At 40.7% G+C, this 18,807-nt stretch overlaps 1 protein-coding gene across 1 annotated transcript; it reads right to left on the reverse strand.

Moving 5' to 3' along the window:
• Positions 1-614: 614 nt before the first annotated feature.
• sdhaf3 (succinate dehydrogenase complex assembly factor 3) lies at positions 615-18,599 on the reverse strand. Its single transcript, XM_022744164.1, has 2 exons — positions 18,269-18,599; positions 615-1,419 (listed from the first exon to the last, which is right to left on the reverse strand). The coding sequence occupies exons 1-2, from the start codon at positions 18,443-18,445 to the stop codon at positions 1,225-1,227; spliced, it is 372 nt and encodes a 123-aa protein (XP_022599885.1). The 5' UTR covers positions 18,446-18,599; the 3' UTR covers positions 615-1,224.
• Between the last annotated feature and the right edge of the window lie 208 nt (positions 18,600-18,807).

Consider the following 18,807-nt stretch of genomic DNA (forward strand, 5'->3'; position numbering starts at 1 on the left):
CCGCCCACACGCTTATATTCTATGTGCTTGTATCTCTATCATGGTTCAACTCTGAGGCAGCAGTGGACTGTTGCTGACAACAACAGTCAACATAGTCAATAACGTGTTATTTCTTTCAGGGAAGGTGCCAATACGCTGATTTATTGACTATACACTGTGTTTTTTTTTGTGTGTGAATGTCCGAGTTGATACTACACCGGACTGTTACGCTCTCTATGATGTCATTCAACTCAGACTTTTTAAAGATGTCACCTGGTCGGACGTCATGTGAGTGGCGCTGTTTCAGCACTAATTCAGACAATGAGTCAGACATGTAAAGTCGACCAAGGGGCACGTCTGAAAGAGGCTTTAGTAGGTGAAAAGGATGACTGAATGTGTCTTGTCAGTTTTAATTACAAAACATAACTGCAGCAAAGAAAAGCATCCCATTATCCAGCTGTTAACAAACAGAACCAATGTAAAAAGTGGAGAAGAAAAACTGAAATTTGAATTTTGAGAGAAGACATCACTGGCTGCTGTGGCTGTCAGGCCTTATAAAGACTAGCAGATGTTAGGTATTCCCAAGGACAACAAAAACAACATCTACAGGACAGAAACTGAGAAGGAGGCAGGGGTTCAAAGCAGCCTTTTACTTTAAACAGATGCAGGACTCTTGGTCACAATTGATACATTTGTAAGTTGCATGACTGATTACTGTTTAATTGTGGAGAAATGAATGGGGTGTTTGAAGTCTGTGGGAGGGAAATGGCACATCAACAACCATGAGTTGACTTTTATAACAGCTCTAACACCCCCGTCTCTCCCCCTCAACACATAGCTTGTGGCTTTTGTGTGGATTCAAGTGTTCATATTTCTACATTAGGGCTTCACCCCAACAATGGCGACATCACCCCTGAGGCTGCAAGAGGCATTACTGATGCAGTGCCTCTCCCTCACAACCATGAGCTCACAAGTGTATTCATATGAAGAAAAAGTTGACAAAAGAAGTAATTAGCGCCATCTTAATGCACCTGCGGAGGAGCATGACGAGCTAACTCTTATTAAAACAGTAAGAGAGACAAGCACAGGAACACAGAGATATTACACAGCACTTTAATACAGTCAAATGTTCTTAAAAGCCTCTACTGGCTTTGAGTAGCACTCTTCATCTGGAGCACTCAGAGGTAAATATCAGCGGCCTGAATAACAGCACCTTGTGTTATTTGATGTGGGAGGCCCGCGGCCTCACTTGCCATCCTCCTGGATGTCAAACTGTCTGTTGGGTTTGGTGGACTCCAACATGAGTTCGTACAGTTGGCCGATCTGCTCTTCCTGGAAGTCACTGAGTTTCCCCTCTGACAGTTCAGCTCCAAACTTGGCTGAGCTGAGCTGCTCCCCCGCCGAATCCAGTACCTGAGTCTGCAGGGTGTCCTTGTATAGCTGTGGGGGGTGGGGGGAGGTGGGAGCACAAAGACAAGAATAGCAGCAGCATTTAGCACTTGGTCTTCCAGCCCATCACCACTTTCAGATTCACTGAATAACTTTTAGTTCAAAATAGACTGGCATTGCATAGTTTTTAACATGTTCTCTGTGTGTGTATCAAAACCTGATGTATCGTATTCCTCTGAGCTACACACACACACGTACACGCAGACACACACACACACACACACACACACACACACACACACACCGTCCTGCTGCCCCGAACACTACAGCACCAAATGTGGATTAATCCACGGCTGAAAATAGTTCTAACAAATGTACTGTCTCCTCCTGTTTGAGTAGTGTTTGTTAAAAACTACAATGTCCAGCTATTTTAGGAAATTACTCAAAAGGACTGGTATAAACTGTATGTGTTTTAAAGGTTCAGTATGAAGGAATGGGCTGGGGTCTGAGAGCCACACAGACATCAGGGAAGTCAGGAAGAATTTCAGGACGGACCAACACATTGTTGGTTTTTGTCTCTTCATGGCTTTTGCTGTCTATAAAAAAACATACAACTAGAATCACCACCTCACTGTGGGATCCCTCCACCAACCCGCCGAGTAAATACGGTCAAACACTCTCCTTCCTGAGTTACAGCAATAGCCAGAAGTGTTTTCACAGAGCATTATGATGTCACAGTGAAGTTGACCTTTGACCTTTTGGATAGAAAATGTCCTCACTTCATTTCATCTTTATAGACATTTGATTTGAATTGTGTCATAATTACTGTGTGAATTTGTGAGTTATGGCCAAAAATATATTTAGTGAGGTCATAAGTTCATCCTTGAGTCCAAGTCAATGTTTGTGCCAAATTTGAAGAGATTCCCTCAAGGTGTTACTGAGATATTGTGTCCACGAGAATGGGACGGACGGACAACCTGAAAACACACTGCCTCCGACCCTGACTGTCACTGGCATAAAAAAACCTTATCCTTTCAGACAGACATCAGCCTTAGTCCACTGACGTAGGTCACTCCAGCAGAACTGGAAGCTCAGACAAATCTGAGAAATTCAGCCAGTCAAAACTACATTCACTACTTGGATGGCGTGGTGGCAGGTAAAGTCTCAACTTGCTGTTGACCTTGTCCTGATCCAGTACACGACATTAACTGGGAGTTTTCAGCAGGGTTATGCTGTGGCAAAGAAATTTACATCAAAGCCTGAAAAACTGACTTCACATCAATAATATTTTTCTTAAGCATGAAATATTCATATTTTTTATTAACAGTTTACTATTGAAAAACAAGTTTTCTGCATCAAAACTGTCAAACACTATCAAACCAAATGTTACGAGACTCTGATTCAAATATTTCTAAATCCTGATTGGTTCACTAGAGTATGTGAAATCACTTTTATCTAACAGAGCTGCATCTATTTCAAACCAATGAGAAGAGTTCAGAAACCAGCACAGACAGAAATCTCTAATGTGAAACAGCCACAATAATTCACATTTTTTTCCATATAGGAGCCCATCACTTGCTGAAAAAAAATAGATGCTGCCCTGAAAAACTCTTTGAGAAGAGAAACTCTTTGTATTACTGATACTACAAATAGAACTTCACTGAAACTTTTTTTTGCCCATCGTTACGATCGGTTATTATCATAATCTCAAAATAATGACTGAGATGTGGGAACAAAACACTGTTTTAATAACAAAAAACAGAGCAGGAAACATGTAAATGAACAAACAGTTAACCTGATTAACAAAACCACTTTATTTAAAGTAAAATCCAAAGTGAGCATACCGGGAATAATCCCTAATAATCCCTCGCTCCATGGGAAAGCTTTGTAATGACGTCACCATGTTCCCCGATTTCAGCAATTAACTGGGTGAATAAAAACAAGCTGTTTGGAGGATAAAAGTCAAGGACCTAATAATGATCTTTAGCTTTTTACTCCATGTGTTCCTTTAAGACCAGACGGATGCTGTTAGAATGAAAGCAAAGTGACTGCATTGGCTCTGTGTTCCTCTCTATCACTCTCATCTCCAATGGTACAACTAGTCCTTGAATTGAAAAATTAAAAAGTGTAATATTTACTGTACTGTAAAATCAAGATTATGCTGTTAAATGTACAACACTGATATCACTCAGGATCAATGAAATCGATTTCTTCCTCCAACAGCATGAACTGTCCAGTTAGTCTCAGGCCATGTGTGACGTGCCAAAGCTGTCAGTGGTGTGTATGAATCCTGAGCAGATCCACGGCCACCTCCATATGTTTGACTTCTGAGAAGTCATTCATCATCTGACCAAAGAGCACGCAGTCACTGTCTGGTTTTCCCATTCACAAAAGCATCTTGAGTTTTTGGAACGCTCCCACTGTAAGCAATAACAAGCCTTTTATCTAAGAGGCTTTTTCCTGCACATAATGTAATTATGTTGAACATTTGCCAAGGGAGAAATTTCCTCCCTGAAGTGGGAGGTTACAGCTCGAAGGAATACTCCAATAGTTCATTACACTTGTGCTCGTACATTTTACTTTTCCTTCCAAGGACCTACTGGAAAATTTTAGGTGATTAAATGTGTGTGTTCTCCTCTCTTGTGTGTGTCAGTATGGCACAATAGAAAACAGGCAGTTTTGAGTACTTTATGTTTATATATCTGTGGGTCTGTGGACAGACTTTGTCACCATAACAACAGCATCAAAACCTGCAAGATACAGTCACAAAACGTTACAGGTGTGTAGCTGAGATCAACATGAGGCCGAGTTTAAAGGTGGGTGCAAAGTTCAAATGGGAGTGGTCCGACCCATGACCACTGAGTACTCATGTAATAATGTAGTAATATCTACTGAGCACTCATGTGATGATGTCGTAATAACTACTGAGTACTCATGTAATAATGTTGTAATGACCACTGAGCACTCATGTAATAATGTCATAATGACCACTGAGCACTCATGTAATAATGTCATAATGACCATTGAGTACTCATGTGATGATGTCATAATAACTACTGAGTACTCATGTGATAATGTAGTTATGATGACTGAGTGCTCATGGGTCAGAAGGTCAAACTGCTGATGGGTGTTACGTTGGTGTGATCCCCTCACAAGATGGTCTAGTTGAATTGATTTGTCTCTGCTGAAATAAAGCCGATCAAGATGCCTCTCCTGTTCCCACTCACACTGCACAGAGCCTGGCTCCCCACTGCCTCTGAGGCAGGACCCAGTCTGTGGGATAGATATTGTGTGTGTACAGAATTGAACAAATGCGATAAGAGGAAATTTAACAGCTATAAGGGTTTAAGAAAAACCTCAAAAAGCACAATGAATTCGAGATTTGCAGACTTAAGAACAGCAGAGCGGATGTAAAAAAAAAAAATTTGAGAGAAGGGCTGATGATAGTATTAAAGAAAAGTCTCATGATCCCCAACAGTTTGGAACTGAAATTAAGACTGTGCCCCAGAAAGTCAAGGGAAATACCCATGGAGATAAAACTAGAGAACTGTTGCTCTGCTCTAAAGATTGTACTACAAAAGTGACTTTGCAAAGTTTTCTGGATGCAATTAATTTGATGATGTTTCTTTTATAAATGAAATAACTAGTTTGCAAATTTTTCTATAGAAGAGGTTAAAAATGTTATAGATGTTATCTATAACATCTATAACATTTTCATTGGAATTTTTTCTCAATTCCAGTTTGCGTTTACCTATAGATAAACGTCTTGAAGTTGTTATTTAATGTGTTTGTAAATAAACTGTGTGTGTAAATAAACTGTTTCAGTCAGGTTGTGACAGTGGTTAACAAACATACTACCACTCAGGTACAGGGCTGCAAATCTTACAATCTTATAGTGAGGGCTGGCTCGGCTGTGCAATATTAAAATGCAGAGTTTTTGAGTTTTTGTCAGTGGATCTACCTGTGGTGGCACGGCGAATTTCGATCATTCGCCATGAAAGATCAACTCGCTCTATCTCAAGCACGCATTCTCCAAACTGATCCAAACTTTGTTTCCTTGATAAGGAAAGGTGGCCGCGGTTTGCCATGAAACAGGAAGTCGCTGTAACTCAACTCCATTCTTCAATCTGCCCCAAATTTCACGTTTGATGACAGTCTCCCATTGACATTGGTGTGATAATATGAAGTGGCACCTACTGAAAACAGGAAGTACCCCTTGATGGCCATCATCATTTGATTTTCATGACATTTCCATCATTGGCTCTACACTTGATATACAGGAACATATTGTGAGCTTGTTGCACGGTCTCTGGCTTCACACAGTGGACACAGTTGCATTTATATAAATAGAAAAATGCAACAGAATTTTTAGAATGTACATTGCCCACTACACTGTGTTGTTGTATTAGGTGTGTGTCTATTTCCTGAAATAAATGAGATAAATGTGAAATAAATAAATAAGTATTTTCAGCTCTGGATCAAAGTTGAAATAGATTCTCTAGGCCTGGACGCAGGGTCCATTAGAACAAAACACCATTAAAGCTCTCACCATGAGAATTTCTGTCTGCTCTGGGCCATCAGTCCAGCTCAGGTACCCATTCAAAGACCAAAGGTGGTTTTTACACCAGTGTATCACAGACAGCTTTGGCTTTTTGTTGTTTTGCTTTGGCTAGATGATGCAGCAATTGGACAGAAGCTACGATTCCCTAGAAATGTTCTCATTTGAAATACAGCCAAAGGTTTGGGTAACTATGACAAAAGCCCCATAGTCCCTGATTGGGACCAATTCAGATGGACTCTGGGTTTGAAAACAATGCATACTTGATATAGTGAGGTGTAATGAAAGTATCTGCCTCCTCTCCTGTGGCTTCACAGCTACTGCAATAATGAAGAGATCTCTCTGGATTTCAGCAGCAATCACCATCTACTTCATTAGGGAAATTACCTGAAGATGGGTGATTTACCATTCCCCTGCTCTGTTTAATTGTGCTGGGAAACATTGGCTCTCCCCCATACTGAAAAAAAAAAAAAACCTGGCACACTCTCACAAAAGATTATTTTGGGAACTAGAGGACGAGTTGCAAATGTACTGATCCCAGGTCAGCACATGAATATTAATTATATTAAATTACTCAAATTTACAGTCACTGTGGTCTAGCTCTTATACTCAATATACCTTACATTGGGCCTATTTTACCTCCCATTGCACAGCAGGAGGTCCTAGGCGCACGGACGGTGTGGGCGTCTCCCAGTGCACCTGCTGTTTTGATTCATGTAGGTGCAGAAGTGTAAAGTCCAACAGGACTGACTGAGGTGGAAAATGAATGGGAGGGTGTGGTGATTATTAATTCACTCTTACCCAGGCATAATGCTGGTCTCATTGCTCTGAAACAGCTGTGGCAATCAGTGACACGTGACAGCTCAACAATTGAAAAGAAGCTGGATGACGCAGAGCGACACAACCTGAACACACAGCATCTTGAGTATGTGACCACATCAATCCAACGCCATTTCAGCTTGATCTCTATTCTATCTCGTACAGTGGGGCAAAAAAGTATTTAGTCAGCCACCAATTGTGCAAGTTCTCCCACTTAAAAAGATGAGAGAAGCCTGTAATTTTCATCATAGGTACACTTCAACTATGAGAGACAGAATGGGGAGAAAGAATCCAGGAAATCACATTGTAGGATTTTTAATGAATTAATTGGTAAATTCCTCGGTAAAATAAGTATTTGGTCACCTACAAACAAGCAAGATTTCTGGCTCTCACAGACTTGTAACTTCTTCTTTAAGAGGCTCCTCTGTCCTCCACTTGTTACCTGTATTAATGACACCTGTTTGAACTGGTTATCAGTATAAAAGACACCTGTCCACAACCTCAAACAGTCACACTCCAAACTCCACTATGGCCAAGACCAAAGAGCTGTCAAAGGACACCAGAAACAAAATTGTAGACCTGCACCAGGCTGGGAAGACTGAATCTGCAATAGGTAAGCAGCTTGGTGTGAAGAAATCAACTGTGGGAGCAATTATTAGAAAATGGAAGACATAAAAGACCACTGATAATCTCCCTCGATCTGGGGCTCCACGCAAGATCTCACCCCGTGGGGTCAAAATGATCACAAGAACGGTGAGCAAAAATCCCAGAACCACACGGGGGGACCTAGTGAATGACCTGCAGAGAGCTGGGACCAAAGTAACAAAGGCTACCATCAGTGACACACTACGCCGCCAGGGACTCAAATCCTGCAGTGCCAGACGTGTCCCCCTGCTTCAGCCAGCACATGTCCAGGCCCGTCTGAAGTTTGCTAGAGAGCATTTGGATGATCCAGAAGAGGATTGGGAGAATGTCAGATGGTCAGATGAAACCAAAATAGAACTTTTTGGTAAAAACTCAACTTGTCGTGTTTGGAGGAGAGAGAATGCTGAGTTGCATCCAAAGAACACCATACCTACTGTGAAGCATGGGGGTGGAAACATCATGCTTTGGGGCTGTTTTTCTGCAAAGGGACCAGGACGACTGATCCGTGTAAAGGAAAGAATGAATGGGGCCATGTATCGTGAGATTTTGAGTGAAAACCTCCTTCCATCAGCAAGGACATTGAAGATGAAACGTGGCTGGGTCTTTCAGCATGACAATGATCCCAAACACACCGCGAAGGAGTGGCTTCGTAAGAAGCATTTCAAGGTCCTGGAGTGGCCTAGCCAGTCTCCAGATCTCAACCCCATAGAAAATTTTTGGAGGGAGTTGAAAGTCCGTGTTGCCCAGCGACACCCCCAAACATCACCGCTCTAGAGGAGCTCTGCATGGAGGAACGGGCCAAAATACCAGCAACAGTGTGTGAAAACCTTGTGACGACTTACAGAAAACATTTGACCTCTGTCATTGCCAACAAAGGGTAAATAACAAAGTATTTAGATGAACTTTTGTTATTGACCAAATACTTATTTTCCACCATAACTTGCAAATAAATTCTTTAAAAATCAGACAATGTGATTTTCTGGATTTTTTTTTTTCTCATTCTGTCTCTCATAGTTGAAGTGTACCTATGATGAAAATTAGAGGCCTCTCATCTTTTTAAGTGGGAGAACTTGCACAATTGGTGGCTGACTAAATACTTTTTTGCCCCACTGTAAATACTCACATTATATCAGCAAATGTAACACAACATTTACAATGTAGTGCATTTCAAGAGTAACACATGAAACACAACTTTTGCTAAAAAAATAAAGTTAGAGAGGAAGTAAAGACGCACATGATAGATGAGCGGCTGTAATCTCCCACTGAAACATCAGAATACCAAGTGTCTAGTGTGTAGTATTGTACATATTGTATACTCTGTAGAAGCCTGGTGTCATTAGCACATGATTTAATAAAAGTAAACCCAGTGACCATCTGTAATGGCACTGTACTCTGGTACTGCTCCAATCAGAGGCTGCTGGGAAGCCAGAGCAGCTCAGTAGCCTGTAACAAGAAGTGTAGTCCTGATCCCCCTGGTCAGCATCCACACATGGTCCAGAAAACAGGTTTATACCCAGTCTGTTTGAAACAAAGTCTCTAAACCCAGAGACAATGAGCTAAGTTAACATAAGTTAACAACACTGCAGCTGTAAACACCCCGCAATTGAACCTGTTTTTTTTTTTTTTTTTTACCAGAAATTCCAACTCAGTGACGAGGCACTGGGCTGACCAGTGGTGGAAATATGATCAGTCAGTCAGTCAGTCAGTCAGCCCCCCCCCCCGTTATGGTCCAGCCAAAAAGTGGCAGCAGAGTGACAAGGTGCCAGAAACATACATTTCTTTTAGGGCTGCTGCAGTAGGATAACGGCAAAGTATACAGTGTATGTGATATTTGTTGTTTTTTGACAGACAGGTCTGTTGTCAATGTAGAGAGATATTGTTGATGATGGCTGCAGGTGGTATTGGGTCAGATAACTGTGTGGCTTCAGCTCTGTAGACAGTTATGTTCAGGACAGACACTAGAACCTGCTGATATATGCTCAGTATTAGACGTTACTAATAAAAACTACTGACGCTCTGTTCTTGAACACTGTAATGCTATTTGATGTTATCTTGCATGATAACTGAATCAGTTAGCCACATTAACATACTAACATTCCTGGCATCACAGCCACTGAACAGAGAGTTGACACTGATGACGGCTGACTGTAAATGTAGTCTAGTGTGGAACTTTTTCAGTTCTCAGCAAAGCAATGCCGCTGTGTGTGAAGTGTGTGGGAGGACTGTGAGGTGCTGTGGCAACACCACAAACCTTGTTAAGCATCTGTGATTCAATCACAGTACAGACTCTGATGAGGTTATGCAGCAGTGGTCTGGAGAAGAGGAGAGGTGCTGCTTGGGCGAGACAGACTTCACTCAGTGTTTCAGGTACAGCGACAAAGAGAGAGAGAGAGAGAGAGGGAGAGAGAGAGAGAGAGAGAGAGAGAGAGAGAGAGAGAGAGAGAGAAGCTATTGGTGACATTCATCACTGTCACTGACTGTTGGGAAAGTGATTCACATCTGTCCCAGCCTCAGTTTGTGTGATGATGTTCCCAACATTCTTAAAACCATGTAACGCAGTTTCATTCAAAATGAAATAAATATGCCAGATAATTAAATAAATATGATAGACAGACAGACAGACAGACAGACAGACAGACAGACAGACAGATAGATGGTGGTTAAGGTTATGAAGGAAGTAATTAAATAAACAATTGCTACAATAACAAGCTCTATAAAGATCAGGGCTGCAACTGCATCAGTTGTATGATTATTTGATATTGTTTATTTGATTTGTTATTTATTTTCAAAGCTGAAATGTTTTATTGTCAATATTCTGTATATTCTAATGAGACTTGCGTATCCATTTTAAATTATTTACTCTACAGGCATCAAACCTCATCTCATTAATGTAGGCCTACAGTCTAGACCTGGTCTAACTTGTTTTATTAAATTTCATTGTGACGTTGGCAAAGGTATATGCTATCAGTGATGACTGTGCTACAATCTTTAACCCAATCAGGGTTTAAGGATCTAAAAAGCTTATAATAAATGTATGACGTAGACAGAGCTTCAGACAGACGATCATCGACCAAACTGTTGCCAGTGGTGTTGCATTGTGGGTAGAAGAGTTCTGACAAGGCAGAAGAATATTTGGAATAAATAAACACAATATCTCTGGTTCTGCTTTTTGATTGGACCGCAACGGGGCCAGCCATATAATAACAGATGTCACTGACTGACTGATGATATTTCCAGCACTGGTCAGTGGAGTGCTGATCCGCAGCCTACTGAGCTGCTCTGGTTTCATGGCTGCTCTGTTACTGCAGGGAAGGACGAGCACTTCCAATACACTGAGCCTCATCTCTATTTCAGCAAATAAACTACATTCATTACGTGTACTAAAGGAGACAGAGGAATAACTAAACATAAGACACACTGAGCAGAGAGAGCAGGAGAGAGGGAGGGAGAGAGAGAGAAGTCACTGGTAACAAGGCTTTGTACTAATGACTATGACAAACTCTACATATCAAACAGAGGGAGTTAGACATAAAGACCTGCCTCTAATAAAAGTCTGTTATGTTCTGGAGTTGAAGTAACTAAAGACTTAACTATTGTGGATCCAGACAGAGGCTTTGCTCTGTGTGAGAGACTAAATAAGAAAGATATTGTGTCTCTTCTAACTTTCTCTGAGTGATCATGTTACAGTAAATCCAGCTGAAATCACAGCTCAGTCTTTGTCTTTCTTGTCTTTCTTTGTCTTTGATGTCAGTTATAAAATCAGGATTTGACCATAGGTCCAGACCAGTGGCGGCTGCTGGTCTTATAAGGAGGGGAAGCTCATTTTCGGCGTACATCATAAAATGTGTCCGTTTATTTATATGTAAATTCACAGAGTGACAGAAGAGAGGCGCCAAACACAGCTGAGCTTCCCTTGCAGTCTTAGAGCAATCGCCACTGGTCCAGACATATACTAGGTTTAGTCCTAGCCTTGTTTTAACTTGAAGAAGTCAAATATCAAATCCTCTTATTGAATCTGATTAAGTTTTACTTTAATCATTTGCAAATGACTAAAATTTACAATTCACAGATTCAGTTTAGATCTGTGACCTCCTGTTGTTAGGTGAGAAGCCAGAAATATTTCAGTTTTTAGTGGTATATAGACTGATTATTCTGACACATTATGGAGGTCCTGACACACAACCACAAACTTGCTGGGCTCCAAATATTGGTTTGACCTGCATTCATAGTTGGACTGGGACTGCCTTGCATTTAATGTGCCGCAATCAGCTGATTAGTTCTCTGGAGAGGAGTCATGGCATTTACCAACAGACAGATGTTTCAGTGCATCTGTTATAGAACTCACATTCAATAGCTACAACTACAGGACAAATATCAATGAGGGATATATCGTATTACTTCCACACACACACACACACACACACACACACACACACACACAAGATCAGGCACACCAGAGAAACACACTTAAACACTGTCATCAGCAGCCGGGCTCTATCTCACCTCTACATCAGGTCTTTTATTCTCACAAACTGACACACACAGGTGTCATGACAAGGAAGTGGCGGGTCAGCAGTCTGCTGCTAATGAGACTGAACTTAAATGCACACACAAACACCTACACACTGGGCATTTCTCTGTCATCTGAATCATAGCTGCAAGATGATTGAGACAGAGGCTGCAGTCCGCAAGTCTGGATACTGATATGTGATACAAGCGATGTGGGAAGTGAGACAGAAGACTGTGGCATGTTGATATGTTGATCTAGAACTTTAAAATAAGTTTGTATGTACACTGTGTCAGAAACTGGCACATAACCACTGCACCAGAGCGATGTGTAACCACATTCAGCACAGGCATGAGGACGTTACCCGCAAGGTAAGAAGGCTGCTGGTGTTAGCACTGCTAATGTTAGCCACACTTAACAAAGCAGTATGACAATGTTTACCAGCAGGCACCATTATTCCATTTGGGTCTGAAAAGGCTCAGCTCAGTGTTTTCTTACTTTTAGACAAATCAAGTGGTCTAAATTTGAGCTCACGTTTGAACAGGGAAATTAGACAACATCCCTATTACTCAGCTTACTTTGTGTGCAAAGCAAGGTCTAAATATTATTTTTTACAAATCTATTTAAATGGTAGTTTCCAATCTATTACAAACACTTACTGTATAACATAATCTAGTACAACACTACCACTGAGGCCGACAAAATCAACACCTTTGTACCACAGTCCGAACAAAACCGAACATTATTAGTGAGGGATTTATTTCAAGGTTCTTTTTGATTGGGGAGGATTTTCTTTTGTCTGGATACTTTCTGACTGACTCACATTTCAAGTGGATTTGCTAATGCTGTTGCATCTTTGTTAAACTTAATAATCATATAGTATAAAGGTAGATGTCCATGGGTTCTTTGATTATAAAGCAGGTTTAGGTTCTATATTAACACTGTAGAAGTATCAAGATGGTTTTTGGTTTTTAAAACCACAAATATATTTTCTTATGGATCAACACTTCAAATAAAACACAATATGGAGCTTTAACTGTTAAAATCTGTTTGATTAAATCTTACTGTTAAAAAGAAGTTTGCTGAAGTTAACTAAAATGTTCATCCTGGGTTTTGACTGAAACGTCCAGAGTTTTGTCGACTAAAAACAAAATTAACTCTACCTCACAGTGAACATCAGTCAGTCACATGATCCGTTTGTGCTAATGTAGATGGTTCATTAGAAATTTTTGCATGTGATGTTACCATGCAACAAACTTAAGAAAGTAAAGGAAGCACGATGTTCACTGTGATGGCTCACCAGCCTCTCAAGTCTGTGCCAGTTGATTTTCTTGCTCTGTTCACAGCTGGTCAGAATGCTGTTGGCCATGTTTTACCTATTGTATGTACAGTGTTAGAGTCATGTGATGGTCTGAAGAATTTCCAATGGCTTTTAAACAATGTCAAGGAGAACACTGAAAAGAGAAAACGCAACATCAACATCTTGATAACACTGTACCACGTTAATAAGTCATGGATCAATATTAGATCTTTGTATACCAGGTATTTATTTATTACCATTTATAATTAACAAAGAATTGACTAAATATTAAGCATAATATTAATTTTGAAAAAGCGCCACCTGCTGGCCAAAGATGATCATATCTGTGCGGCAGAATCAGCAGTTGGCTCAACCCTTCTGACCATTTCAAAATACCTCCATACCAGGACAGGTGGGGCTTGGACTAATATCAGGTCTTGTTAACAGTTGAATTGGAGATATGTGACTCACCTTTACCCCAGGGTCAAAATGTCGGAAAGTTTCTGAAGACAACAAATACCTCTACCTCCGGGTTAAAACCTCTACACTACTGCTGGCCTAACAATAACTATTATAACAGCAGTTACAACATTTACACAGTGACCTTTTACAGTACAACACAATTCTAACTATTAGTTAAATTTATGGACATCTACCTCTATCAGACTCTTAATGTTAACCTTGCTGTTTTCTAAGGCTGCTCCGCCATCATGTGGTGTTGGACTGATATTACACTGGACTGATGTTACACTCAAAGATAACATTACTGATGACAGGAAAAGCTGTGTTTAGTGCAGTGTTTAGTGTTTTATAACAAGGTGAGACACCTATAAAATTTCTTATCTTCCACTTTAACAAATTCAACACATTTAACAAACACAAAACATAGACACGATGATGTACATACTGTACCATCATTAGTACCCCACCCACAAAACTAAACCAAGCCAAATAAGATTATAATTATAATAAAAAAAACCTCCCCATGACCTGGGAAAAGTTACTGTAGCACTATTGGATGTGCAAGGATGATTGATTTGATGTGGGTCAAATGTTTTCTTTTTCTATGCTGTGGTCTTCTGCAGCAGTATCTCCACTGCTGATATTAAAAGGCCGAACAGGCTGATCAAGAAGGCCAGCTCTGTTCTGGGATGACCGCTCCACCCAGTGGAGATATTGGGCGACAGCAGGATGATGGCTAAGCTATCATTCTTGTTGGAGAACATCTCCCACCCCATGCAGGACTGACAGCACTGAGCAGCTCCTTCAGCAACAGGCTGCTGCTGTCAGGTTGTACAGCAATTATTACTATAATCTGCCATACGTCTTATTCCTCGACCATAAAATTTCGGCACGTAACTCGTCCCTCAGCTTTGAGAAAACCCTGACAAATTATCTATCAAAACATGTGTTCAATCTGGAATGGTGTGCCATGACTTTCTTAGTGATTTGAGTAACCATGGCGATGTAAATGGCAATAAACAGTGAAAAATTAAATATAGAAAATGAATGAAGCGATGCAGTGAAAACGGCCAAACCCACTCCTCTTTGGACCCACGCTGCTTCGTCGTACTTAAACATGAAAACATGGTTGGAACTTTAAACTGGTCAAGAGACTTAAAACTTTTTTGGATTAAACTGTTATTTTAATACCTATTACACTTTTTACAAAATCACAGTTCACATTTCATGTCATTTCTAGATCGTTTCAGATTTTATAATGGGTGTGTAGTGCACGGACTGTTTAGAGTTGCCATCCCTGAAAATTGTCTCAGAAAGAAACAAAAATCTACTGATGTCTTGGGACACCAGTAGCGAAGAAAGCTTTCCAATTTCACTTGTAGTTTTCTCCCTTTGATCCAATTTTCTATGCAAAGTTTCATCTCCACCATGTGGATTCACCACCAAGAGTCTCAGACAGGTAAGAAGAGCTTACTGGAGGCTCTGTGGTAGAAAGGTTAACTAGTTTCTACCAACACACACACAAAAACATACAGCAGTATCACTGGCAATGCTTCAGGTACTACGAGGTGAATGCCACCGTCACATCCAGCCTCTGGCTACGATGCAGTGCTCCCTCACATGCAATTACACAAACACCCAACAGCATCTGACAGCTGATTGATATGCACCTAGCAGCTTGTGCACCAAGACGCAAGCACGTTAAAAATTTCACCAGGAATTTTCTAGTTCAACATATTTTTTATATCTATTGTACATACCAGGTTTTTCCTGCATAGAGAATTGGGAAGCGGCCGCCTCTGTCAAATTTAATGGGCGGTACTTGCTTTCTCGGTACTAGGTGGATTTGACGTTTGTAACTGCAATTGCAGCTGTACGCCACTACGGCAGTGTAGTGGCACTGTATCGTAATCCGTGCATCACGCAGAGCCATCCGAAATTGCCAAAGAAAAAGAATACTAACGCAACCTGGTTTTGCAGCTCTTCAAACAGGTGAATAGGGTCGCCACCCGTCCCGTATAATACGGGATCGTCCTGTATTTGAAAATAAAATGCTGCGTCCTGTATTGAATCAATACGTGACGCCTCCGCCTCCTGGCAAAATTCTAGTACTTGTTTTCTTGGTACTTGTTGGATTTAAATCAATACGGGACACACTTTGTCCCACATTGTTGTTCATGTTATGTCCTCAAAGTACTGTGAATAATGTAATGTCAAATAAAACCAAACCAGTTGCCACCTTCTTTCACATAAAAGGAAGCAACCCTACAGATGAATATTATCTCGTTTACATCCAAGCACACCCAGCTTCTTGAAAAGTTTCCCTAAATTAACATCCAATCGTGTATGTTTTTCTTTTTTCAGAAATGTCTCAAATCACAGATTATTTTAAAAAGAGAGTTCACGAGGAGGAGAATCACGAGGACAGGTGAAACAGTGCAGAGAACAGACATCTTTAGTTCTTCAATATGGAGAAAAAAGTTAATTCATGTTACTGACGAGATACGGTTAATGTGTCAGGACTGACAGTAGGCCTGGTTTTCAGCCACAAGTGCAAGGTGCCGGTGGAGGAGAGGATCAGAGCGCGAGAGAGGAGTCAAGGCGAGAGTACAAAGTCTTTAGGAGAGTATTAAAGCTGACGTTCATTTATTTAAAACTGTAAATAACGTCAGAGACAGTAGAAAAACCGAGACGCTTCATTTCCGCTTATTTCCTGTATCTGTGTCACATGGGTTTCTCCACCTCCCCGCCCCTTTAGGAGACCAGCAGCAGGTCTGAGTGTATTCATTCCAATGGGCGAAGTGAAGGAGATCACAGACTGTCACAGATTCTTTCGCTCCATAGTCGCCAAAATAAGTATTGGACCCAGTTTTCACAAGTCACACGTCTTCAGAACATTCTGACATCAAAATGACATTTTTCAGATCAACAGATCAGGAGAAAATTAACTTTATTGGAGACCTGCCTCTGTCTCAGTGCCATACTCTCGCGAGATCTGTCAACTGCCGACATCATTTGCCAACCGATAACGAGATGTTTAGATGGACCAGTTATTTTTGGATTGACTTACTTATGCGTGAAACCATGGATTAAACTTTAGAACTTAAATAAAACTTGTTTTCATTGCTTAACAACTGCTAAAACAGATAATTAGCCTATTAAATTGACATGACTTCGTACTGGGCTGATCAGATGTCGTTAGTAGATAAAAAACAACGGCAAAAAAGGCCCAAATTTGTCCGTGTTGTATCGTCTACTGCTGTATTCTTGTGGCAGGGATAAGTAATCCATCAGTTAGAGTTAGAAATGCCCGAGCTTTGTGCAGCAAAAGGCTGTAATAACAAGAAAAACAGATCTGTCTTTTCTTTTCCCAAAGGATGCAGAGAGGTAAGTCTAGACAGGGAGAGATTTTAATATTAGCAACTGTCACATTTCATGCCAGTTGCATTCGCTTGAGGGAGGGGTTAAGAGACAACGCCCACTTCGGAGACCGGAACTGTTTCCCATTTCATACCACTGGTGCTGCCTGTAATGCGGTATCTTCTGTATAGAGGATCTTTGATAACATCAAGAAAAGTCAGAACCCATTGTCTGATCGCCAGAGTGTGTGGGAGCTTCCACTGTACAGCGATCCTCCTCTTAGCGGCTGTTAAACTGACAAGCACCATTCGCTTCTGATATTCAGGGACCTGAAGTGAAGAAATGTCGTTCAGTTCCATCACCTGAGGCTCATAGATATAAGACTGATTCCCACTGTGTGTTTAATGAGATCACACACTGTTGATGCAGCAGTCATTACTGTAGGAACAAAATGTTTTAGCACATGATTCAGAATCAGACATAGTGACTGAACAACTCCACTGTTTAAATAATGACTATGTTTAGGCCAAATAAATAAAGTGGTTTAGTGTCTCTCCACCTACATTTTACTCCTGACTCAAGTAGACTTTAGCTGGAAACACAAGTCAGTAACATTTTAATAATTTCCAACCAACCATTTTTCTGTAATCAGTGTAATACTATCCAAGAAAAGGCAATATTTATTATTTTATTTTACCATTGCTTCTGTCTTTCATCCTGACCACTGTGCAGATATGGTCAGCCAATGTATTTGTCAGGCAGTCACCACCACACACTTGACCTTTGTGTTGTGCATGTGCAAAACTCACATAAAGTCATTATGGATTCACCTCCAGAATCTCAGCCTGAGGAAGAATCACCATGGACACACTGAAGCAGTTATTGTTTACAAAACCAAAGCTGACAGTATTTTACTTTTTGGGTTTATGTTATGGCCATTGAACAAGTTGGCACTATTTTTTATTTTTCTTATTTTCAATTTGATCCTTTTTTTCTTCTTCCAGTGTAAAGTAATTGGTAGATTGCAAAGCTCTGCTTTTACAGTAACTTACGCAACGCTGTTTATATATTTAAACTATTGACAGAAACGTGTGTTAAATATAAATCCACAAAATACCACTTGAGTTAATCCATACCCGCACTTTGATTAAACTAATGAAGCTGAACTTTCTACTTTCTAAATTGAAAGTAGCGACAGGTGTTGGTGCATTCATGAATATTTTAAATATAGAGATTTTTTCTAGTTTACCTGCCACTCCGTCATGAAGCTCTTCACCTCCTCGGATGATGCACTCTTGTGTCTTCTGAACTCGTCCTTCACATACTGGTCACCGAGGGCTCTTAGATCTATAGGGAGGAACCGGTGCAGGACCAGAATCCTCTTGTACAACGAGCGGACCGTGGAGACGTGAGCCGAGGCCGCCATTACGTAGTAACTCTAGTTTCAAACAGTGTACGTTTAAAACTGATGACTGGTGTCCTATTGCTCAAAAACAGCGACAGGCATTACGGTGTGTGAAGCTAAGGACAGAATATCCTCAATGATAGTTATTCAACACATGTCCTTGTTTATTCCGGAAGTTAACCTTCTCTTTCTTCTATGACAAACGCACTAAGAACCGCATGACCGCCACCCACTGGAGCAGTAGCGCGGCAGAAAAAAAACTACATTCTCTGCATTTTCATCAGAGTAGTTAAATAAGTATCTACGATGAAAATAGTCCCCTTCGTTCATCATAGACTCAACATTACAGAGCAATCTACACGTTCAATGCATACTGGCACATT

The sequence above is a fragment of the Seriola dumerili genome, unplaced genomic scaffold, assembly GCF_002260705.1.
Source record: "Seriola dumerili isolate Sdu_G_001 unplaced genomic scaffold, Sdu_1.0 BDQW01000078.1, whole genome shotgun sequence".
Lineage (NCBI taxonomy): Eukaryota > Metazoa > Chordata > Actinopteri > Carangiformes > Carangidae > Seriola > Seriola dumerili.

What these genes read in the sequence shown, in the direction of transcription:
- sdhaf3 (XM_022744164.1), bottom strand. Translation starts at nt 18,445, where the DNA reads ATGGCGGCCTCGGCTCACGTCTCCACGGTCCGCTCGTTGTACAAGAGG. An exon ending in GCTTCATGACGGAGTGGCAG is followed by an intron (nt 1,420 to 18,268) that starts GTAAACTAGAAA and finishes CACCCCCCACAG; the next exon opens with CTATACAAGGACACCCTGCA.